Genomic DNA, 25,834 nt, shown 5'->3' with positions numbered 1-25,834 from the left:
CTTTCACACCACGTGGTTCTCATTTACTATTCATACAGGAAACCAAACACATTAACACTACAACTAAACTGATCTTAAAACCACACTTCAACACATACGAGGAATTATCTGCAGTTTAAGAAAAACATTGTTTTCTTTAATACCTGCATTTAAGAACTGTCGGGGTGGAATGAACACTGTGTTCACGTTCTATTTTATGTTTAATTTAATATCTCACTTGCTTGCCGCTGAAACTACAAAAAAAGACACAACGGCGTCTAGAACCGACACGTCACTCTCGTATGGAGAGAATGTAACGCCAAACTCTCTTCAATATTCTGGCAGTAATGTTATATAACTACTGCAAAAATACATACCCACGACTATACACGAATTAGGAACCACTCTTAAATTCGGCATAGCCTACATCAGGCAGCATTTTATTTCAATAGCATCTCAACTTTTTAGGATTGGTTGTTCCCACAATGTTCTTCCGCAAAATAGATTGTAGAGGGCGGTAGTGAACAATATTGTGATCCAATTCTAAATGATTACATCTTATTTCTGCTTTATACGTATGCTGAATTTACCACGAGACCCCAATGACGAAGGAATATGGTTATGTTCCATCAGCTGTGAAGCCTACGTTTGCCGATAAGCAAAGCAACATAAAATTGAACGAATTTCCGACTCGGCCGAGAATCGGAGAGTGACCACAACGTATGCTTGGGAAATCTAAACTCGTTGCTCTCGGTAGTTCGGCTGTTAAAAAAATATGATACGGTTATTGTTATTAAAATGTAGCCTAACCAATTAAACCCCTTATAAATAAACTGGTTAGCGCCCCTAATGCGATATTGAGGTATTGGTCTCACTTGAATGCAGATAAATTACGATTCTCTTCCTTTTTAGCAATTTATTTGTTAAACAAATAATATCCAAGGTGACAGACGTGCGTCATATTTGAAGCTATGCTGCTGCGCATGCATTTTCTCAAATGCCAGGCTGAAACGTCACTTCAGTCAAATACGCATAGTGCACCCACAGAGTTGGAAATATATCTTCATCACATAACGTGCTCTCTGTGTCTCTGTCATCCCAGCTCAGCCTACTCGCCCTGAGAGAGAGAGAGCGGATCCAGGATTTGCAGATGGCTGTCTGTCAGCAGTGATCTCCGCCCCATACTACAGCATTGTACACATCAAGTGTTATAGACGGCGCTCCTCCTTGCACTGCAGGGAGACGGACTGGGAGAAGAGGGAGGGGAAAACTCGACAAAAAAAGGAGAGTTTCCTGGGGGAGCTTGTGCTAAACCGCAGCGATGTTAGTAAGAGGCCGGGGAAGCTGATGGGACAGCCGGTGGATTGTCCCTGGAGGAACTTGAGGTAAGAGCTTATTGTCTCTGCCCCCCTTTCATCCTCTGCGTCGTACTATATAGCAACAAAAAAAAAGCTTACAAACGGTGATGAAGAGGCAACTATGCGAGCAAAGTGAGCTCATTTTCCTTTCATATAGCACATTTCCTTTGGCTAATGTCAGCGGTTTAGAGAGTCCAAGTGGATGAGACTGTAGTATGGTTAATTCTGCCTGAATTCAACTCTTATTTATGGGCTCCATGCATGATGACCTTTAGACGGCAGGTGAGTGACACTGCGCACTCCTGAATAAGTTACACCAGGGAGGAATGCTGCTCATTAAGACAGTGAAGATCTTGAGTTTATTTTTGAGAGAAAAATGATGGAATCCCAATGTGAAGGGGGGGAAAAGAGCCTCTGCAGTGCTAAAGCATGAGTTCACAGGCTTTCCACTAGAGGTTGAAAAGCTCCATTCCACTGCTCAGTGCAAGACAGAATGAATTATGTATTCAGGAGGTATATACCATTCATATAGGCTAGTACTGTAGCAATAGCAATAGCAATTGGTCATAAATATAATTTGTACAGTAGGTCTGTAGGAGCCATGTATTGTAATATTTCATGTCAGTGGATTGGAAGACATGGGTAGGAGTTAAGTGACAGCAACATGACAGCCTGCATGACCTGCTGAAGATGGACCAATAAAGCTTTATTGGTCAGAACAGTATGATAGACTGCAGATCCATGCCAAGTTGTGTCTTCACAATATAACTTTCATAACCAATAGTCAGTGTCATTTTCCCTGTTTCAGCTCTGAGAAAAGATGTGGGTCTTGCAGATATCCTGTTCACTTTTCCTCCGTCCAAGGCAATGTCTAGAACTTTTCAGCTATTTTAATCAGACTTGACCTCATCATCGTTGCCTATAGTTTACAGTGGAGTTCATCAGCTTTCAATGAAATGCCATTGCAAGAACGCGCCTTCATCTTGTCTCCTCGTTGTTTGGGTTAAGGCTCGGACTGAACGCTGTCTTTGCAGTGGGAGTCGATAGTTTCCTTCAGTCCGAACAATTCAGACGCTGTTCTCCCATCAGAGATTACAGCAGTAGCCTACTCTCTCTCTCTCTCTCTCTCAGCTATTGTCCATTCAGTAGCCAAGCCCACAATATCTAGATGATGGATGTCTTGTGAATTATTCATCTATTTTGTCTCCTTTCATCTTGGCACAATTTGAACACACACAAAGAGAATGTTCCATTCACAGTCCATTTATCAGAACACTTACAACTACATTTGCTGCTATCAAGGTTGTTAATAAAAGTTCATTCAGTTTATTTTTTGGCGGCAAGCACAGTTGCAGGCCTCACTTAAGACCTACCTCAGGATTCTTTTTTATTTTTATGTCTACAGATAAGTCCATCATTTTATGGTAAATTTCCCAGTTTTGAGAATTATTATAAAGCATCGTTTCATATTTTAGTGGCTTGTTAAGCTGTGTTAGGTGACTGAGTCTGGGAAAGGACAAGTCTGGATTCGCTGCACAGGCCTGAGGAATGTAACTTGCTCATGTAGCCGCTGGCAAAAAACACAACTAAATACAAGTATACCTGGGTCCTCCACATGGATTCCCAAGCTGCTGCTGGTCTTTATGTCTGTGTGCACATCATGTGTGAGTAATGTGATGTTTCATGATTGAGAAGGAACGCAATACTCCAGTACATTTCTATTGGAGAATGCAGCTGATCGTTGGTTTCTCATCATATCAGTACTATTTCCATCACATTTCTTTGTGTGCATATTCAGGTGTACACGTTTTGCGTCTAGACCTGAGTATTTGTTTTGAATGCTTGCTTTCAGACCTGAGTATTTGTTCTAAATGTTTGTTTTCAGACCTGAGTATTTGTTTTGAATGCTCGTTTTCAGACCTGAGTATTTGTTTTGAATGCTCGTTTTCAGACCTGAGTATTTTTGAATGACTGTTTTCAGACCTGAGTATTCGTCTTGGATGCTACTTTGGGGCGATCTCACAAGTTCCTTTTCAGTTGAGCATAAACCCATCAGATCAGCTGCCTTGTGAGGTTTGGTTTGAGGTTGGTGAACTACAGAGCATGCACGTTTTTGGCTGTTTAGTCACTGCAACATGCAGTGACAAGAACTAGAGGTGTTTACTATAGGATTTCCTGTTAAACCATGCTGAGTCACATGGGACAACATGTGTGCCAGTAACTGAAAAACTAATCATTATATTTCAGGTTTGAGATCTTGACAAGCCCATCACTGACATGGAAAATCCACAGAAATGACTTTGATTAACAGGCCACAGCTGGGCATACTATATTTCACATTTACAGTGTTAAAATTCTGACATGATGATGTTTTTCGAAAATGAATATGTCAGTTTTTCCTGTGTATATCACATCTGATTTGTGTTCACAGAAGCTGATGTGATTATTAGGAAGGACCCAACATGGCCTCTCCACATCCACTCATCCATCATCCTTTGGGTGAGTCATAATTGATGTTCAGTATAACCTGTGTCAGTGTCTTTGCTGTACATGCTAATCACAGGAAGGCAAGACACCATTGGAAAGACTGGACACTGAAGCATGGACTAGGTATAAATCATGCTGGGTTGGGCCAATTTAGTTGTGATAGGTGATATATCTCCATAATACTGCTTATTAATACCATCATTTAAAACCAAGTACCCAAGCAACCTTCCCTCATTCAAAAACCTTGGATTAAAAGAATGCTCCAGGCCCTCCTCGACTGACTTTGTTCCCAGTGACATAGTGGTAAATAATAAGATGGGTATGCAATGATCTTCTGTCAGTGATCATCATAAGGTGCTATGAAACTTTGTCACGGTGTGGTAAAAATCATTTCCTACAAATCAAGTCTGAGCAGTATATAATAAAAGGCAGTAAAAGTTCTGCTACTTTGAAACTTTGTATCTTAGCTGTCATTTTTCACACAACTCGTCTTTGTATGTAAATCTTAATCTTGATGGCATCACACATACTTCTGGGTTTTACATGGACTGCTGCCATACAGTGATGTATGGCAATTTATATAGGCTAGCTAAATCTTCTTGTCCTGGTAAGACAACACATAGGCCTACTCTAGCATTTTATATAAAATCACATTGACTTATGAACAGTGCTTCTATATGTATGTAATATGCTATATTAGCTACAGTATGTTTGCAAACATTACTGTATTCTCCATAGATGAGATGAAGTCAGCTGATCATTGATTACTAAACTGATCATTAATTACTGAATTGATCTTTAATTAGGTCTAGATGTCATCACCATGAATGCGCCATTGGACTGTACACAATATGCACTTTTGTTTTTGTTAAAGAACCTAACCTCATATAACTTGCATGAATTTGATACTTACTATGATCTATATCAGTGGTTCTCAATGTGGGGTTCGGGGACCACTAGGGGTCCTTAAGGGAGTTCCAGGGGGTCCACAGCAAATTGATGAATTGTTAAACTTCACCATTATTTAATTTACAAGTTAACACAATTAGAGAATGTAGAAGAATGACTATTTTGATCATAGTTTCACTCTTATCTCTCTACCTACAATACAGACAGTCATGGAAGTCTGGACAAAATCATATCTAACAATAAAAATATTCTCATACTTGGGTTCGAGAGACAAAATCTCATCAAATGGGTATGTGGCCCTATTGTGGACTAAATTAGGGGTCCTTGATATGAAAAAGGTTGAGAATCACTGATCTATACTATGAGTTTATGTCAGCACGATTTAGATCCCATGATATACTCTGTTTAGATGGGTTTGCCATCCACTACATCCCTGTTCGTTTCAGAATGTCACCCCTTAATGCACAACAACGTGTCATAAGGGTAAACATTATGAGAAAAGGGTTTTGTGTCTGACCCGCTTCAAACTCCAAACATGAACCCGGGGCTCAGGAAAGGCCTATAGCTGTCACTGGAGATTGACTCATTAATCCCCTGCTGCTCTGGGGAAGGGCCCACTAGCCTACTTACCATATGCTGTCTAAGAAGGACCAAGCTTCTCCAGGCCATATGTTTCTTGGACAACCTTGACACAAATACTTCTGTCAGGCAGAGGGGCATTTAGCAGCAGCAGCCGGTAGGATTGGCACAGTGAACTCTAAATGCCTCCCTCTGGCGCAAAATGCTGGAAAGAATGTACAATATAGGAAAGGAAACTGAAGATATTCAAATGTGTGCTGTTATTATTATTATTTTTTTCTTCTCCCAAAGATGAAGAGGATGCTTTTTCAGTTTTTGTTTTTTTTTGTTTACATTTCAGTTCTACCAAACACCTAATAGGTTATTGTGAAATCTGCTGTAATATAGCCACAAGATTTAAAAGTAAATGATTGTTGGGCATGTGTACAAGTCATGTGTGGTGCTGATAAGGAGCGACAGCTACAGGGTTACTGTACCTGTAACACTCTACATTTCCCACGCTGCTGAGGAGTCAACGATCTGTTTAGCCTATCACCTAACAGAGGGCCGGCCACTCATCCTAGGTTAGGCTTTCTACTCTGACAGGCTTTATGGTTCAACCTAGAAATATGAAAAATGAATCAAAATGCAGATTGGAGTTTTAGAAATACAAACATTTTTGGAGGCAGAGCTGTTCTGGAGGCAGAAATAATGTCATTGGTTGAGTTAAACCTCAGTGGGTGGAGCCAAAGAACCACAGTTTTTTGGAACGCAAGTTAACTAACTGGCAAACTTGAACGGCAAAGAAGGAACTGTTGTCCATCCATCCATTTTCCATACCGGCTTAATCTTATTCAAAGTTCGGGGGAGCTGGAGCCTATCCCAGCATGCATTGGGCGGAAGGCAGGAAAATTCCCTGAACAGGTCCCCAGTCCATCGCAGGGCAAAATAAAAAATCGAAATGGCAATGATTTCATTTTTTCTTTCATTCATGACCATGGCATTCATTGTCTTGGAAGGTCAGCAGCTAGCGAACTAGCTTACCTGGACAGCTATAGGCTAGTATGACTAGTTTGAACTTTGAACTTAGGAGCTAGGGGAGCTGACTAGCTTAGTTAGCTATAGGCTAGTATGGCTAGTTTGAATTTAGCTAACCCAGATAACTTAGTATGGCTAGACTGCATTTTTTTCAGTTAGTAGCAAGAGTGCAAGGCTTCATATTGTTAGCTTCCTCCTCTCTTACCTCTTGTCTTTTTCACTGAGCTTCAGTCTAACGTTACTCTGCCAGAAAAACTGTGGTTCTTTGGCACCGCCCACTAAGATGTAACTCAACCAATGAGAATTTCTGCCTCCAGGGCAGCTCTGCCTCTGAGACATATTTGTAGAACGAACTCCAATCTACAAACAAAATACAGTTATGAAAATGAGGGATAGGCACTCCTCTAAGATCTGGTTTAGTTGAGTTCAGCTGAAGGTTGTCAGTACTGCAGCACTGAGGGTGTATGAACACTGCAGGATTTTGTTAAGGTATACAGTATCCTCCCAAAGATGCCCCCCCCTTATAAAAATATCTATAATATATATATATATATATATATATATATTTAAAGCACAATCAATGAATCAATATTGTGTTATATCATTTGACGATAGAGAGCAGCAAAGTAGACATTCATTTACATGAAAATGGTGAGTTATTTCTTTAAAGGAAATTTTTTTTCTTTGCCCATTTCCAGTTGCTAGCAATGACCTTTCATTGACCTCATCCGCTGCCTCTGCTGAAATTTTGAATTGAAAATGTACTCACCTCACATCTGCCAATGCCACCAGATTATCTGCAATCTTATTTTTGACAATCATAGTTTTAGCGGTAAATAAAAATGTGGGTCAAATGAGTTTCGGTGGGTTTACCCTCCACCACATCCCTGGACACAGAAATCCTCCAAAACTACTGATATAAGGTCAGTTTTGTTATTTCCATGTCGGCCAAGCTTGCCAGTAGAAACTGATCCCTGGTTAACCTTGACAGCTGGCACTCTACTGCCTCTTTAGACATGTTTGGGAGACAGGGCTTCTCAGCACAATAATGCTTACGTAGAGGAAGTCTCGGTTCTACAATTTGAAGATTAGCCTAAACGTACTGCACTAGTCTTACACTTCTCATTTGCTTCTCGTTTTCAGTGTCTATATCTAACGGGGCGTCACACATGGAGGAAGAGGAGGATGAGGACGAACAGGGAGGGAAGTTTGAGTTTGACGACAGCGATGAGATGCAAGCTCCACAAGTGGATTCTAATGCTTTGGCGAAGAGCAACCGAACCACAGACACAGGAAGCACAAACCTTAACCTAAAGCATTCAGCCAAAACAAATACAGTGGGTGCTGTGGAAGAGCCAACAAGGCAGGAAATCAATGGCACACCCCCTATAAGGCAGGAGGTCCAAAACACTCCCTCACTGTACCACCATTTCTACTGCTCAGGTGAACTTAGTAATGATGTGGATATATTGAAATAATTTTGTAATATTTTTATTGTTTATTATTTATTATCTTGTTGTTTTTTTGTTGTTGTTTTTTTTATTTTGACAGATATGGAAGTCAGGGAGTCACCAGAAGGGTAAGTAAGGAGAAGTGTTGAAATACCAGCAAAACTCAGATTTGAGTTTTTGTCATATCATGACAAAAACCTTTTAAAGGAATAGCTCACCCAAAAATGAAAATTCAGTCATTATCTACTCATCCCCATGCCAGTAGAAAATCGGGTAAAGTTTGTTATTTTAAAATCTCACGCTTTTATTTTGAAGGCTAAACGGCCAAACTGGAAGTATTGGTTCTGCTTATTCAAGCTAGTCTTACCTATCGAGGCCGGGGTGCGCGCAAACGTGACGTATTTTGAAATCAACAGCTAGAGTGGCGATTTCAGCTAAATAATGGTGTAAATATCGGTCTTTTCAAGTCACTTTGGGATCTGTTGGCTTCATGAGACTTGGATTATCCTGGAAGAGCTGCATGGAGCCATTTTATGGTTATCTTCCGTTATTTTTTGAACGTTGAAGACAGGTCTCCAGCAGCTTCAGTTGTTTTGGAGAAAGCTGCAATGTACTTCTTCCGGGGATCTCCGGGACTGTTGTATGGACCAAGGCCGTAGCCATGGAGTCAACATTGGGGGGGACCAAATCTGCCGGGGGGTCTGGGGGTCCCCCCCCAGAAAAAATTCAAAATTTGAAAACTCATTTCCTGCCATTCTAAAATATTTAAAAATTCACTAACACATGGGATGAACTTTTTATTTATTTTTTACAATAATGTCTAATAGTGTATTGTATTACATTGCTCTGTTTTTTCTTTTTTCTTTTTTACCTTTTCTTGTTTCATTGAATGTAATGGCAGAGATTAGGGATTAATAAAGTACAACCATAACCATAATCATATAAACAGAAATCTATGCATTGTTATATGAAGACAAGTCCAGATATTGTGGCCAAGGTTTAGCAAATTGTTGTTTTTATTTACATGTAACCCTTCCATCAACGGCTCATGTTATGTGTACTATTGTTCCTACAATACTACACCAATATGCACTGGATGAAAATGATAGAAGAGACATTCCATTGAAATAAACATGTCTAGGAGAAATTATGATCCTCTTCAAAGGTGCATAAAAGACCTGGATATACCTTCCCAAGATATATATATGTAATAGTTCAACCTCAGCAATCTAGATGGATAAAAGGTTAGAAACAGGTAAAAACACACAATTAGAGAATGAGTCAAATAACTCTTCAGCAGGATATCACTTTTAGTTGGTTATGTATTAGGGGAATATGCAAAAAAATAAATCAAACAGGTCGCATATACACATCCAGTGTTTCCCCTTCTTTCAAACCCAAAAAAAATAAAAGTTACACAAGTCAAACAATACACAACATTTCAAAATAGATTTTACAGGATTAGGCTTGTTCAATTGAACCTGGGTGCACCCTTAATGATAGTTTTATGCAAGCTTGCAGCAGTGTGTTGGCGCGCGCAATCGTTGGAGCTCATAAAACAAAATGGACGGAGTGGCGAAACTGTCCTCCACTGAAACACAGCTTACTCACAGTACCGGAATCACTTCCCTGTTGCTGATCAAATCCAACGCTGGTGCAGAAACACACCGGAATCTCACACCTCAAGGAAACGTCCACCGGAGAATCCACAGTTCACTCCCGAATCCGCTGCACGTTGTCCTCGCGGCAACTCTTCATCAGAAGGGCACGACGATCAACACGCCATGCAGACTTCTCCTGAACTCTGTAGACAGTCTCACATGCAAGGACAATCTTCAAGCAATGAGCAACGACTGGTTTCATGGACCCAACAACGCAATAACTTCACTAAACATTGTAAAATAAAAAGCGACAGCTCTCTGACATCTCGTCTTTCTGTTTTTTTCCTTCTCCTTCATGGCGCATTCCCCAAAAGTTTTTCTAGCTTCCTATTGGCTAAGAACTTAACAAGCATCGCTATTGGTTAGAATTAGCTCAGGTAACCATAACAACGGGTCAGACCTAAATTCCAAGAAATAGAAATGACCAAGAGTAATGTAGGAACTCAACACTTTGTTTAGAATGTTCACAACCCTTAAAATGTACTATGCAGACAATATAAGAAAATACCTAATGCATTACATGACATTACATAAAATGGTACACACGTACTGATGACAGTAATAAATGTAAGATGCAATACACTGCATTAAACCCAAATACTCACAGCAAAAGGCTGTAATGTAAATAAAAAAATAACAATACATGGTTATAAACCCAGAGTGTTAACCAGGGTATTACACTCTCCCCCCACCAAAATAGGCATGTCCTCATGACTAGTAGGCCTACACTGTTAAAACAACACAAGGCATATGAAATGTGTCTCAACGTTGGTATTAGCCTATATGAACGTAACAAAACACCTCACTATCATTAGGGAGTTAAACAGTTAGGCTACATGACCTCCTATCCATTTGTAAATGGTGGTAACATATCTCACTACAGGAATAGAAACTACCTTAGGAACTCCTAAGGTGTATCATAAGTCAGTCTAGTAGGAGCTCTCTTTACTCTCTGAGAGTGTCTTTTCTCATGTTGAGTTTCTCCAGGTTCATTCTCACTTAAGAGTTCTTCGTCAGTATCCATTTTTTCCTGGTACTGAGTCTCTTGCACATCCTCTTGTGTACAGGGAGGTCTCCTTTCTTGTGTCTCAGTAGCCCCTTCCACTCTTCCAGTATCCTTTGTCTCTTGACTAGACTCTCCTTCCCCTTTATCAGATTCTGTTTCCTCTTCAATATCTGATATCACTTCTGGCTGTTCAGTGGTCGTGTTCCACACAATATCCAAGTCTAAACTAAAGGGTTCTGACATCTCTTCAGCAGTTCGTTCTTTAGTGTTTCTATCAGGTAGGTCATACCACACTCCCATTTCTTCATCTTCAGAATCAATACATTCATTAGTTTCAAAACTGGCATGTGATTTCTCGTTTTCTTTTCCTGATTTCTCATCATTTTGAGTAGTACTATTTCCAGTCTTGTCTGACTCTGTCTTATTTTTCTCCTTTCCTCTCTTTCTTTTTCTTCTCAGGGCTCTTGTATTTGGAGTAGGTTCTATGTCAGGCACCGTCTCCAGGCGTACGCTCTGTCCAAGAGGTAAGAGGTGATTCCGATGGAGAGTTTTGATGGGGCCACTTCCATCTTTGGGTTTCAGTCTGAACACAGGTAGGTTCGGCATTTGACTTACAACAATATAGGGCGTAGGTGCCCAACGGTCAGCCAGCTTATGTTTTCCTTTTAGTCCCAAGTTTCTTATGAAAACGCTGTCGCCAGGCATAAGTCGGGAGTAGCAGATCTTCTGGTCATATCTCCGCTTATTGCCTTTGTTTTGCTTGCCAGCCGTGGATTCTGCAAGTTCATATGCTGCCTGTAACTCCTTCCTCATGTCAGACACATACTTGAGGTAAGTTTTCTGTGGTGTGCCATCACTGGATGTTCCGAAACACAGATCCACCGGCAATCTTGCTTCACGTCCAAACATAAGGTAGTAAGGCGAATAACCAGTGGCTTCATTTGGAGTGCAATTGTAAGAGTGGACAAGGTGTCCAATGTGTTGACTCCACTTGTTCTTTCTATTTGGATCCAGTGTTCCCAGCATATCCAATAAGGTCCTGTTAAATCTTTCAGGCTGAGGATCTCCCTGAGGATGATATGGTGTAGTCCTTGACTTCTCGACCCCAAGCATGTTCAACAGTTCATGAATAAGGCGACTCTCAAAGTCTCTCCCTTGATCACTATGCATTCTCTTTGGCAGCCCATAGTGGAGAAAATACTTCTCCCACAACACTTTCGCCACTGTGGAAGCTCTCTGATCCTTTGTTGGAAAGGCTTGAGCATAACGGGTGTAGTGATCAGTAATGACCAAGACGTTTGCTGTATTGCTTGAATCTGGTTCAATGGACAGAAAATCCATACAGACAAGGTCTAAGGGTCCATCACTTTGCATATGAGACAGTGGAGCAACTCTCTTGGGTAGAGTCTTTCTCTGGATACAACGCACACAGGATTTGCAATACTCCTCAACCTCTGGCTTCATGCGTGGCCAGTAGAACCTGTCTTTGACTAAGCCATAGGTCTTGTCAAATCCCAGATGACCTGAGTCATCATGCAGCGATTTCATCACCATCTTCCTGTACTTTTCTGGCAGGACCAACTGGGAGCGGCAGGGTTTTCTGGGCGGATGGGTGATTCGGTATAAGACTCCTTGTTTAATCTTTAACTTGCCCCTCTCTTTCATGAGCAAAGGACCAGCAGGATGCCTTGTCTTGATAACACTTGTGATATTACCATTCCTGAGAGCTGACCACACTTCGCCAATGCAGGGATCCTCCTGTTGAGCTTCTGACAGTTCAGTGGAACTCAATATAGGTAGGTGCTGGACATTCACGGTTGAAAGGTTGCAGTAGGCTTGAGGAATAGCATGCATAGAACCTCCCAAGTGGTCAATCGCTCTACCATGACATGTATTTCTCGGTCTGATCACAGTAGACATCTGGCACATTGCTCTCACACCTGCTGCAGGAATATCTTTCCACTCCTGTTCCTTTTTAGGTTTGTGGTGCGGCCAACGAGATAGAGCATCTGCATCGATGTTCTGGTTCCCTGGCCTGTACTTGAGACTGAAGTCATAAGTGGACAACGCAGCAAGCCAACGGTGGCCCGTAGCATCCAGCTTGGCGGACGTCAACACGTATGTCAACGGGTTGTTGTCTGTCCTCACCTCAAACTTTGCTCCGTACAAGTAGTCATGTAGTTTGTCCACCACTGCCCACTTTAATGCCAAGAATTCCAGTTTATGGGCGGGGTAGTTGTACTCAGATGGGGTAAGGCTTCGACTAATGAAGGCAACTGGTCTTAGCCCTTCACCTTGGTCTTGATACAACACGCCACCCAAACCCTCTCGGCTAGCATCCACATGTAAAACATATGGCAGCTGTGGGTTTGCAAACACCAGCACAGGGGCTTTAATGAGGCTTTGCTTCAGGGTCTCAAAGGCCACTTCACATTTCTCATCCCACCTGGAACCAAAGGGCTCTGAGAGTTTGAAATATTCTTTGTCCTGTTTTGCTTTAGGCTTTTTCCCTTTCCTACCTGGTGGAAGGTAGCCAGTCAACAGTTGGTTTAAGGGGTAGGCCACTTTAGAATAGTCCCTCACGAAGCGACGATAGTATCCACAGAACCCAAGGAACGACCGCAAAGCAGTCACTGTATCTGGTCGGGGCCATGTGGCAACAGCTTCAGTCTTTGTTGGGTCTGTGGCCACTCCATCTTGGGATACGACATGTCCCACATAGGTCACTGACGGTTGACAAAACTGACACTTGTCCAGTGAGAGTTTGAGGCCTTCGTCTTCCAAGCGGTCGAGAACTTTCAACAACCTTTCCTCATGTTCTTCAAGCGTTGCTCCGAACACAATGAGATCATCCAGGTACACCAGTACCTCCAGCAGATTCATATCTCCAACGGTTTGTTCCATGATTCGCTGAAAAGTCGCCGGTGCTCCTGAAACTCCTTGTGGCATCCTTTCAAATTGATAGAATCCAACCGGACAGATGAAAGCCGTTTTTTCTTGGTCTGACTCATTCATGGGCACTTGATAGTAGCCGCTCCTGAGATCCAATACACTGAACCACTTGCTCCCATTCAAGCAGGCCAATGCATCCTCAATCCGTGGAACCGTGTATTGATCTGGGATAGTGCGTCTGTTTAATGTCCTGAAGTCCACACACATCCTTATCTTCCCATTTTTCTTTCTCACCACCACTATAGGTGAGGCATAGGGACTTCTGGACTCTGTGATGACCCCAGCTTCCTTCAGCTTTGACAAGTGCTGTCTCACTGCCTCCACATCAGCGGGTGCCAGGCGACGAGACCTCTCACGAAAAGGTTTGTCATCTGTGACTCTGATAGTGTGTTTAGTGCTCTTACTGCATCCCACATCAAATTCATGAGTAGAGAAAACTTCTTTGCGTACCATCATCTTTTGAACTAACCTTTCCTTCCACTCCTTCGGGACTGGTGAATCACCAAAGTTGAATGAGGTTGGTGTTAGGTTTTCTGCTGAATCAGGTGTGGACTCTTTCTCCACAGGAGGCGATGACACCACATCAACAGGAAACAGGTGAGCAATCTGCATTCCTCTTTTCAGTGTGACTTCTTTTGCTGACATATTTCTGACTATCACAGTGATTCTTTTAGACATCACGACTGTAGATGTCTGCAACTCTGGTCTCACCAGGAGCTCATCTGGAAACTGTGATGTTTCAGCAGGATCATCAGGTGAGTCTACGAGAACAGCATGAGTGCTTGGCATTCCAGGGAACTTTGGCACACCAGTGACTCTGGCTACTCCTCCAGGACATAAGGTAACAGGTTTGGTTTGTGAGAACCACACAGTTCCTCTCTTGTGGCTATCAACATCAGGTGGGAGTTCTGGCAGCTCGCCAAAAGCCTTTTTAAAAGCAGGATGAACGTGGTTTGCACTCAAAAAGTTCTCACCTCCCTTTTCCTTGCAGCTCCTCAGAAGTCGTCTCACTGTAGGTGTGTTTGTACCAACGAGTATGCAGGCTTCACCCTTTACAACTGGGTCGGGACAGACCAACACAAGTGCATCAATGGTCTCAGCTACTCCTACATCAGCTTCCAAGAACTCCAGCTTCAGTGACAAATAGCCATCATACGGGTAATCAGCAGGACTAAGGCCCCATATCTCTAAGAGACTGATAGGTGTCAATGGCAGATGTGTCAAGTATTTGTCGTAAAAGGATCTGTAAAGTATGGTAACCTGGGAACCAGTATCGAGTATGGCTTTAGCATAAATGCCTTCAATCTGTATAGGTACAGCAGAACTTGGCCCCACTAAGCCTTCAGGTATAGTGTCTTTCACTCTCTCGTTTGTGTTGCTGCACTTGGTGGAACGTGTTTTCACTACAGGGACGCCAGGCCGTTCCACTACTGAGCCCCCCTGTAGTTTCCCGACTTCTTTGTCAGTTTGATGAGACGCTTGTTTACCTTCTTGAGGTTTTCCTCCCCTTCACATTCTCGCTTAAAATGTCCTTCCTCTCCACATCTATAGCAAAAGATTCCAGATCTATTATCTTCATTGGTAGCCCCCTGTGAGGTGTCACTCCTCTTGTATTTAGTCTTTGCAGGGGGTTCAGACTTTTGACATTGTATGTCAGGCCGTGCTGCAACTGTAGCAGATTTAAGACAAGTCATTTCAGCTTTCATAACACTGATTTCCCTTTTAAGCTGTTCCATTTCAAGGTTAACATTACTCTCAGGAGTAGGAACAGAAACAGGAGTCACAGGTTTAGACATCACTGCAGTCTTGGCAGCACTTCTACTTTGAAGCATATCCTCTTCCTCCCTGATCTCTCTCAGCAGCTCAGTGAATGTAGGTGGCTCTCGCAACTTGTGTGTCATGCGAATGCGAAGGGCAATCATGTCCTGGGACAGCGCACCTCTCACAATCTGTTCAATGCGAAGCCGATTCATCTCAGACAATTCAATCCCTCCTTTCCTGAACACACAATGTAGCAGTTTATCCAGTCTAAGCAGGTAGGTAGACAGCTTTTCCCCTTCACATTGATGGGTGTTTCTTAATCTGACCATCAGATCAGATGCACTTTCAGTAGTTCCAAAAGCTGTTTCCAGAGCTTGCATATAGTCATATGAGGTAGCAATGGAGTTCTGTGCTTTAAGAAACCTCACTATATCAGCAGCCGGACCTTTCAGACTTTCAACTATTCTTTGCTTCTTTATATTGTCATTGCATTGCCATTCCTCTAACAAGTGCATTGTCTGCTCAGCCCAGGCATCATACTCCTCTTCCCCACTGGGGGTAGGCTTCACACCAGAAAACATGCGGAGCTTTCGGTAACTTTGACTCTCAGCAGGCACATTGTGACATTTGTCCACCAGAGAACTAATGGCACTGATTAACTCAGTATTCACATCAAGAGGTGAAGGACTTAACATGCCTTTAACATCTGCAATAGTCTTCCCTTCATTCCTCAGAAACGACAGCAACTTAGCCTGAAACTCTTCTTCCTCCACAACAGCAGAGATTGTGTGAACTGGCCAGAGAGCAGTCTCTCCAGGAAGCCCTACTCTATCAGGTAAGATATGCTTAGTAATGTCAGTGGATGTTTGGATCAACACAAACTGCTTTTTAGTAGCTGCATCTATGCAACGATCAACTACCACGACCCTTCCAAAAGCTTTGACAAGACTCAAGGCCTTAAGCAGAATATCATCTGTGACATCACTGGCAACATCACTCAGCACAACAGCATTATCATTAGCTACCTGCTTCCTTTTACACCAAGCTTCAATCTCGACAGCATCCATTTTGCACATTCAGAACAGCAGAAAAAAACTAAACAGTAGATGCACACTGACAACAAGTACCAATGAGAGACTTAGCATGCAAGCTTAGCAGTAGGCTATAACATCAACAGGCACTCAAAACTCATAAATTCCAGCAAAGCAACAAAAACCTAAATCCCGGACGAGCCCCCAAAAATGTAACCCTTCCATCAACGGCTCATGTTATGTGTACTATTGTTCCTACAATACTACACCAATATGCACTGGATGAAAATGATAGAAGAGACATTCCATTGAAATAAACATGTCTAGGAGAAATTATGATCCTCTTCAAAGGTGCATAAAAGACCTGGATATACCTTCCCAAGATATATATATGTAATAGTTCAACCTCAGCAATCTAGATGGATAAAAGGTTAGAAACAGGTAAAAACACACAATTAGAGAATGAGTCAAATAACTCTTCAGCAGGATATCACTTTTAGTTGGTTATGTATTAGGGGAATATGCAAAAAAATAAATCAAACAGGTCGCATATACACATCCAGTGTTTCCCCTTCTTTCAAACCCAAAAAAAATAAAAGTTACACAAGTCAAACAATACACAACATTTCAAAATAGATTTTACAGGATTAGGCTTGTTCAATTGAACCTGGGTGCACCCTTAATGATAGTTTTATGCAAGCTTGCAGCAGTGTGTTGGCGCGCGCAATCGTTGGAGCTCATAAAACAAAATGGACGGAGTGGCGAAACTGTCCTCCACTGAAACACAGCTTACTCACAGTACCGGAATCACTTCCCTGTTGCTGATCAAATCCAACGCTGGTGCAGAAACACACCGGAATCTCACACCTCAAGGAAACGTCCACCGGAGAATCCACAGTTCACTCCCGAATCCGCTGCACGTTGTCCTCGCGGCAACTCTTCATCAGAAGGGCACGACGATCAACACGCCATGCAGACTTCTCCTGAACTCTGTAGACAGTCTCACATGCAAGGACAATCTTCAAGCAATGAGCAACGACTGGTTTCATGGACCCAACAACGCAATAACTTCACTAAACATTGTAAAATAAAAAGCGACAGCTCTCTGACATCTCGTCTTTCTGTTTTTTTCCTTCTCCTTCATGGCGCATTCCCCAAAAGTTTTTCTAGCTTCCTATTGGCTAAGAACTTAACAAGCATCGCTATTGGTTAGAATTAGCTCAGGTAACCATAACAACGGGTCAGACCTAAATTCCAAGAAATAGAAATGACCAAGAGTAATGTAGGAACTCAACACTTTGTTTAGAATGTTCACAACCCTTAAAATGTACTATGCAGACAATATAAGAAAATACCTAATGCATTACATGACATTACATAAAATGGTACACACGTACTGATGACAGTAATAAATGTAAGATGCAATACACTGCATTAAACCCAAATACTCACAGCAAAAGGCTGTAATGTAAATAAAAAAATAACAATACATGGTTATAAACCCAGAGTGTTAACCAGGGTATTACATACATATTTACAAGTAAACTTGGGTGGGCAGCAGGGGCGTTTGCTCTGCTCTCCTCTCCTCTCATTTTCTCCTCGTCCTATTTTCTCCTCTCCAGCCCTCTCTCCTCCTCTCCTCTGGTCCTATATTCTCCTCTCCTCTCCAGTCATCTCTTTTCCTCTCCCCTGCTCTCCAGTCATCTCTTCTCCTCTCCTCTCCTTTCCTCTGCTGTCTTCTCTTCTCCTCTCCAGGTCTCTCCTCCTCTCCCCTGCTCTCCAGTCATCTCTTCTCCTCTCCTCTCCTCTCCTCTCCAGGTCTCTCCTCCTCTCCAGTCACCTCTCCTTTCCTCGGCTCTCCTCTCCTCTTCAGGTCTCTCTTCTTCTCTGCTCTCCAGTCATCTCTTTTCCTCTCCTCTCCTTTCCTCAGCTCTCCTCTCCTCTTCAGGTCTCTCCTCTTCTCTGCTCTCCAGTCATCTCTCCCTCTCTCTCCCTGCCCTGTCGGCATCCTCATGCTCTCTCTCTCCCTCTCTCTCTTTACTCTTAACGCACCAGAGTGAACATGAAAGAAATATTATCAGTAAACAAGTGATGTTTCTTGCCATGATGTTCAGGAATGGATTACTAACCATTTGTGATCTGAATGGCAATGATTATTATATCAAGAAACATTGACTAATCTCTTGTACTACTGTATACTTCTATCATCTGACTGGTACTCATTTTCTCACTGCTCTCAACTTACTTTTCTTCTTTTCTGAGGCTGCCCAAAAAACTGACGAATGTCACTGCCACCCTTCCTCTTGCTCATGATGACATTTAAAGCTGACTGTAATAAAACTGCTTGCACTTTAATCAAACAAACACTAAAAATTATATTTATCATAAGCAAGTACAGCTATACAGTATACTATACGAATATGCAATAAATGAAAGCTACTACTGTCTACATAAATTACACATGCAGCGCAACATAAATGATTGACACTTTACTCAGACTTCACCTGGGCTTTCTGACAAATATAATGTAATAAAGACCTTAACGTTAGTTGAATACGCCCGTGAGCACCATTGTTGGTCGCTGGGTGAATGTGTGGCTAATTAACTTTCCAGAAGTGTGGAGATAGGTCTGGCTATGCGAGACTACTTTCCAGGTAACTTAGCTATGATAGCTAACGTTAGTGATGGATGATTGATTAGCACTCGCAAATCGGCCCGTTTTCACCAAAAACGTTTGTTTCCAATCTCGGAACCCATCGTCTATTGGTCTGACGACGATTAGACTCGTACAAAATATTATTTATTTCCACAATTAGAGTTCCAGCGCAAAATGACATTGATTGTACCTACCCACAGCAGTCGAGCACCGGCTTCTGCTGGGGTACGGCAACACCACTTGGACAAACCACACGCAGAACTGCAGTAATACTAGAACCGGTAGTAATAATAATGGCAATGTGTTAAGTTTAGTTATGATTATGATTACATTTGCTAATGATTATTTCGGACGGCGGTGCGTGGTTGCCTGTCGTAGCATAGCAAAAACAAAAAATTATTTATGTTTTTTATATCAATATATTGGGGGGGACATTTTGAGCATATTTGACTATTGGGGGGGATGTGTCCCAATATATTATAATTACGGCCTTGGTATGGACTAACAAACTTTATGACTGAATTTTCATTTTTGGGTGAGCTATTCCTTTAAATCAAAATGCTTGTTGTTGTTTCAGGCGCTCCACTTCATCTGATCTAGGACTGAGTGGTGAGGCAGAGAGTTTCTGGAAAGCCAACAGTATTTATAAAGGTGAGGAAGAGAGGGAACGTCGGTGTCTCTTATTGCAGCCCCATGATATATATCTATATACTCACAAAAGTGTGTGTGTGTGTGTTTGCGTTGTTCAGCAGAGGCACCACACCGAGCCAAGGAGTGGCTCAGTGTGGTTTCAGAGCTCACACTGCGATTAAACAAAGGTACACAACCCACCATTAGTATTAGTGATGTAGCTGGTAGCAATGGTATCATGCTGCGTTCCAGAGATGTTGCAAAGTCAGAAATTCCTACTTCCTTTGTAGGAAAAATGCAGTAGAATGGCCCTTCAAGTCAGAATTCCAAGTAAGACACTTGGGCAAAATTTCTCAAGCAAGTTTACATCAATATGCATATACATATGCACAAAACACCCCCCAAAAAAAGTTTGATTTTCAGCAACCTTAAATCTGTCAAAACACCAGTGTGGCAAATGGGTTAAACATATAAATGTGAAGTTGCACTTTGCAAGAAGTTGCACTTTGCAGTTGGTAGCGCTCTATGCTAAATAGATGGGTAACATTGCCAACTAGAAGGGCACTCGGAGAGCGCAGACCTCCGCCAAGGTTTGTGCTATTATTGCTTGTTCGTGAGTCGGATCCGGATCCACTCCAAAATTTAATGGGTTCTTCCTTGGCCCATGCTACACCCTTCCACGAAGTTTCATGAAAATCGGGCCAGTAGTTTTTCTGTAATCCTGCTAACAGACAAACAAACAGACAAACGGCACCGAAAACATAACCTCCTTGGCGAAGGTAATTATTACATCAAACATTCAAAAGAATCCCATGAGACAAAAACCAAGTCTTAACAGATCTCTTCTACAGAAAAAAACTAAGGGTAACAGGAGGGAGGAGAGACAAGAGAACAGATGAAAGAAAAGAAAAATGAATGCAAATGTAAGATAATAAAATTTAATAAAGTGTAAGTGAAAAGAGAGAGAAAAAAAATAGTTTCAGCGTCATTGGCCAGAACGGTGACCGTGGTTAGGCCATGATGCGGTGCGGTGAATCGCAAAAAAATCAAAGCGACAGCATCAAAACACATTGACAAACTAGTGGGCCAGTAGTTTCAGTGTTTGGGCCAGTAACTTTGAAAAACGACTGGCTCACATGGCGAGGAACGGAAAACATGGAACACAGAATTTCCAACCAGGAATTTCCAACTTCCAACTTCCGACTTGGAATGAAACGCAGCATTAACTAGCTGTTAGCATTGGTAATCACAGACAGGACTTTTGTTTTGTGTGTTTGTGTGTGTGTTTGTGTGTGTGTGTGTGTGTGTGTGTGTGTGTGTGTGTGTGTGTGTGCATACCATGAACAACTTAGTCCCTTAGAATGATAGTTTAAATCATATTTAGTCAGATTATAGCCTACTCTTGGGAATATGGAAATGGTTACCTTGTCGTTGTGTAGCAAATAATCTTGTCCACCATTCTGCTTACCAGATTGTCGCAGTCTTAACACACTACAGAGTAAGTAATGTGTATGTTAGACCTGTTTTTGTGGCTTAGACTCTTTCTGTATCATCAGTTTAAATCAGTAATCTCCGCTAAAGATCCCAAACTGTAGCTTTAACCAGAACATAATCAAATAACTCAATACTCCAAGTGTATATAGAAATATTTAGTTACATGCCAAGAGCTTGGAACAATACCTGATGCTATTCTAAAGCTTCCACTGACAGCAAAGAAATAGTAAGTGTAGTAATAGTAATAGTTGCAATCGTAGGGTCTGGATTCATGTTCTTAAGATGGCAGACCAGAGTGGGGCTAGGCTTAGGCCGATATTCGATATAATCGAATATCGGGATATTTCGTGCATATCGCAATATTTCCTGCGATATTGAATATATTCCCCCCAAAAAACCTGGGTAAAAACACTGAATCTAATTAAATCTAACCACTATTATCTTCCCACATGCAGTGTAGACAGTTATACAACTCGGTTCTACACCTTTTCCTCTAGTCAGCATTACTTCAACTATAGGATTTAAACTGATGATATCTGATTTCATTGTTCTCCAGGGAAGCCTCCGGATGCCAGTCAAGATGAGGCCAGCAGTCCAGCAAATGTGTCCAGTCCACAGCAGGACACTGATCAGGACGTGGCACCCGGATTGGACCGTCCGCAGACTGAAGATCCAATATCTAATCCGGACAAGCCAACCCGCCGAGATGCATCGACCCGCAGCCCAGAAAGTGTGGCCAGACCGGATCAGGTCAGCAGCCTAGAGGTCATCTACGACGATGTGCCCTCTGAAAACCTGCAGTCACCTATGGAAGGTGAGGACTCTGGACTGGAGAACAGTGTGTAATATGATTTTAGTATTTTTTGTTTTAAATTTTTTTTAATTTGGACATAAATTAGATTATAAGCACATTATGAGTGCATGATAACTACTATAACCAGAGCTAGACTTTATTTTTTTTCCCTATTTGCTCCCAATTTTGTCGTTGTCAGCTTGATATAAAAATTAACACATAATGCAAAAGAAATGATAAGGTTGAATGCTATATGGGACAACTGACATGATGACATTAAACTCAATGTAATTTTCTGATGTTTGTCTGATTGAAAATTGTAAGAATAGTCTATTAATGCCTCTAATGGGCTTATAATGTGTATTATCACATTGTGCATACTTGTGTCTATGTAGTTCACAAGTGTAGGTAAAACACTGTTGAGTCTTCAGTTTCATTGTTGTGAAACATCTAAACTTTGGATGGCGGCATTGTTATTAACTGTACAAATAAGTGGTTAGCATTGGGTGGAAGTGAGGTTAGCAGCAGTTAAAGCTGACCCCTGATCAGCCTCTACCAGCACACATAGCCTAGCTGGACATGGCAAAACTGACCTTATATCATTGATTTTGGAACATTCTGGGGGCAAATCTGAATTCTGTTTTCTGTAATGATGTTCACGTCTTTCACATGCAAGCAGCAGGATGATTGCCACAGTGATGGATACCTTACATAGAGGAAAAATTGAAGATGTCGGAGTAGATGTAAAGTCATTGCTAGCCACTCACGATGGCTCAATTATACCAATACTATCCTTTACAGTCAGTGTTGGAACACAAGTCAGTTTGTCGTACAAGTCATATTGAGTGTGTTTTGAGTCCAAGTGTAGTCTCGTATGTTGATAAATATTGCTAATGCAGTGCATGTACAGTAGGGGTTAGATTATTTCATGTCTTGTCCTGTGTAATTTAGTGTATGGTCTTCTGTAATGACGGTCTTGTAACTTTAGGTGGCTACTGTATCCTATCCATTTCTGGGTATTATCCTTGTTCCGCAAAATGATTTGAACCCTAATGGAGTTATGCATAAATAAATGATCACTTCATGAGATGCACCGCCCTAACTCGTATCAACTGTAAATAAACTGACAATTGTATTTAAAAGAAAAAAGTTAGCATAATATGAAAACTTCAAACCCAGGTGTCGTGTCCTCACTATCTTGACCTCATTATGCGATTAATCTGTTATTCTATGAATAAATTATACTAAATGATATAATAAATGCCGCTCAACAGGAATTGAAATTTAGACTGTCAAATGGTGCATTGTTTTGTTAGACTGAGTACAATTTTCAACCTGTAGGCTATCTAGGCTATAGACTAAGCTACATTTACAAACTTGGAAATATTTCACAAAACTGCCATTTTTTTCCAATTGTGTAAATAATGTTGCCAGTCCAATTTTAAGTTTTGTTGTGGTAAATTCAGACAAAGATGTGGTATGACAAGACAATATCTATACAACACTCTACATCTAATGGCTCCTAGATGGAGATGACATCTATGAGGACATCCAGAGACCCGGTCGCCGCGGCTCCAACAATAACGGCTGGAGCTCCAGTGAGTTTGAGAGTTACGACGAACTGTCGGACAGCGAGACCAAACCTCCAGCTCGCAGCAGCAGTAAGGTAACTAACAACAAATCTGTTCATTTTCCCTTTTAGTAAGAAGTTAAGAATTCCTTATGTTATTATGTTATTGCCTGCATATGAACCCAAAATTAGGGTTAGACTGATACATGTGTTTGCCAATATATGGGGCCGATATTGGCCTTGTATGTTATATGAGATATGAACCAGTCAGGTCTTGCCCACCTCCAATATGATAGATATGATGCTTGGATATGATACTTTTGGAATTTTTTTTTGGGCCTGGAATTAATATGGCTATCAGAGGTATGGAAGAGGATTAGGGCCACATGTGAAAAATGTATTTGAGTTCTGAGTTTAAAGTCAAAATTCTGAGATTAAAGTCAGAATTTTGAGATTAAAGTCAGAATTCTGACATTAAACTCAGAATTCTGAGTTTAATCACACAATTCTGACTTTAATCAGAACTCAAATTTTTCACGTGGCCCTAATCCTCTTCCGTACAGAGGCACATTACGCAAATTACCGTAAATTATCGTAATAAATGGCCTTGAAAAACCCATATTGGCCAAAACCAAAACGCCTTGCTGGAAGACAACCACAACGCACACTGAATGCAGATTACAATGAATGTACCATCTAAACCCTGGAAGTGAGGAAGTGAAGGTATATTTCTGGCAGTCCCTTGCCCTGTCAGCAGTTCTCTCTCAGTTCCTCCTTACTCCTACTACTGGACTTTCCCCCCTGCTCTCATTGTTTTAGTTTGAAGTGTTTTGAAAATGAGCCAGTGCAACTCACATAAAGTGTCAGAGTCGAGACGTCGTTCAGTCAAGGAAGAGTGAGGAACCTTTACACTGTTTTGCACCGTTTTTCCATGCCAAGGATTGTTTTTTTTCACGTCTTGGATACTGTTTTTTATGTGGGTTGTGAAGAAGGAGAACTGATATATTTCTATGGAAGAGATGCACTGAAACATGCGGTAGGTAGGTAGGTAGGTGTCTTGTCCTTTTAAGGCCATAACTTAAGGAAATAAAGGAAATAACGTGGATCGGACAGACGATCTTTAGAGTCATAATGTATTTGAATTTATAGAATGTGTATATATGACTATGTCACTATCTCTGTCCAATAAAGCATAAAATGCCTGAAAATAAATCTTTAAAAAAAAAGAAAAAAGACATGGATAAACTGTAAAGCTCCAGTTGGTGATCATCATAAGCCAATGACCCCATTCATAAAAGGTCTTAAACTCCACAAATGAAAATGTGGATAAACAGCGTTTAGGTAGGTTTAGCCTCAACTACATCCTAATTATGACATATGCAATTTTGGCCTCTGTATATTCTACTGCGTTGGTTCTCTTCCTCTTGGAATCCACAGTGTTGAACTTCACTATCTGTTTCTCTCCTCTCCTCCTCCTCCATCCTCTGGTCTCCTGCCTCGCTGGCTACCGGTTGCTGACAATGCTAGCCGTCTCCAGATGTGCAAAGGCTGAAGGAGCGCTGTGCCCTCACCAGGCGGGAGCTGGCGGTGCGCCTTGGTACGCCCGACGTGGCCCACATCAAGCAGAGCTGCGATATTAAGGTAACTTTCTTCATCGTGTGCCTTCACGTCTCCCCTCATCTGAGGCTGATCCTGATGCCTCTATCTGGCTCCGTTAACTAGAGCAGTACATGTATTCAGAAGTTACTGATGGCTGTCTATAGCAGTGATTCTCAACCTTTTTCATATCAAGGACCCCTAATTTAGTCCATATTAGGGCCATGGACCCCCATTTGATGAGTCTCTCAGACCCAAATCTGAGAATATTTCTATTGTCAGATATGATTTTGTCCAGAATTCCATGACTATCTGTACTGTAGGTAGAGAGATAACAGTGAAACTATGATCAAAATAGTCATTCTTCTACATTCTCTAATTGTGTTAACTTCTTGTAAATTAAATAATGGTGAAGTTTAATAATTCATCAATTTGCTGTGGACCCCCTGGAACCCCCTCAAGGACCCCTGGTGGATTAACTGGTACTCAAAGATAATACACCACTGCAACATAATTAGCGTACGTTGGTCAATCAAACAACAGATAGCTATATATTCCTTCAGTTTAGTTTCTTCTTTCTCTGCATTTTCGCAACCTGGCAGCTCTGCGGCTCAGATTGAACTGTCTGTCATTTGATTGTGTGTTTGTGTAATGCGTCCCGGCTTTCCAGTCGGGTGGAGTTTTCCGTTTTTAAGCACTGAGATTGGCCCCAAGTTCCAAACACCGCCCAGCCGGCAAACTTCGGCTTAAAGAAAATGAACCGAACCAGTTGTTGTAAGCACCCAAAACGTTGTACAACCACCAGAACTGCTCTGCATTTATTTTTTCAGAGATTGAAGAAGAAAATAAAATGCATATTCCATCTTCAAATTCACTCCTGAAACTATTTACCTTTTCAAATGTA

General features: G+C 41.5%; 2 protein-coding genes across 2 annotated transcripts in view; both read left to right on the top strand.

The window, feature by feature from the left end:
• Positions 1-1,328: 1,328 nt before the first annotated feature.
• LOC139909204 (uncharacterized) lies at positions 1,329-25,056 on the top strand. The gene is made up of 8 exons (XM_071896194.2): positions 1,329-1,364; positions 3,769-3,836; positions 7,473-7,772; positions 7,881-7,908; positions 19,425-19,498; positions 21,528-21,785; positions 23,291-23,430; positions 24,862-25,056. Exons 2-8 carry the CDS (start codon positions 3,800-3,802, stop codon positions 25,054-25,056), a joined length of 1,032 nt encoding a protein of 343 aa, XP_071752295.2. The 5' UTR covers positions 1,329-1,364; positions 3,769-3,799.
• Positions 24,754-25,834, top strand: part of LOC139913075 (rho guanine nucleotide exchange factor 10-like protein) — a 43,530-nt gene continuing 42,449 nt past the window's right edge. The window contains exon 1 of the mRNA XM_078288118.1: positions 24,754-24,975. The gene's annotated coding sequence lies outside the window, so the exon portion shown is untranslated. The remainder of the gene's footprint in view (positions 24,976-25,834) is intronic.

Source organism: Centroberyx gerrardi, chromosome 14, assembly GCF_048128805.1.
Source record: "Centroberyx gerrardi isolate f3 chromosome 14, fCenGer3.hap1.cur.20231027, whole genome shotgun sequence".
Lineage (NCBI taxonomy): Eukaryota > Metazoa > Chordata > Actinopteri > Beryciformes > Berycidae > Centroberyx > Centroberyx gerrardi.
Note: the sequence above shows the minus strand (reverse complement) of the source record. Positions and strands in the feature narration are given on the sequence as shown.

Excerpts from the sequence above, each read along its gene's own strand:
- LOC139909204 (XM_071896194.2), top strand. The coding sequence starts at position 3,800 with ATGGCCTCTCCACATCCACTCATCCATCATCCTTTGG. Across the intron at positions 7,909-19,424 it reads GTCAGGGAGTCACCAGAAGG|GCGCTCCACTTCATCTGATC; the intron begins GTAAGTAAGGAG and ends TTGTTGTTTCAG. Across the intron at positions 21,786-23,290 it reads CCTGCAGTCACCTATGGAAG|ATGGAGATGACATCTATGAG; the intron begins GTGAGGACTCTG and ends AATGGCTCCTAG.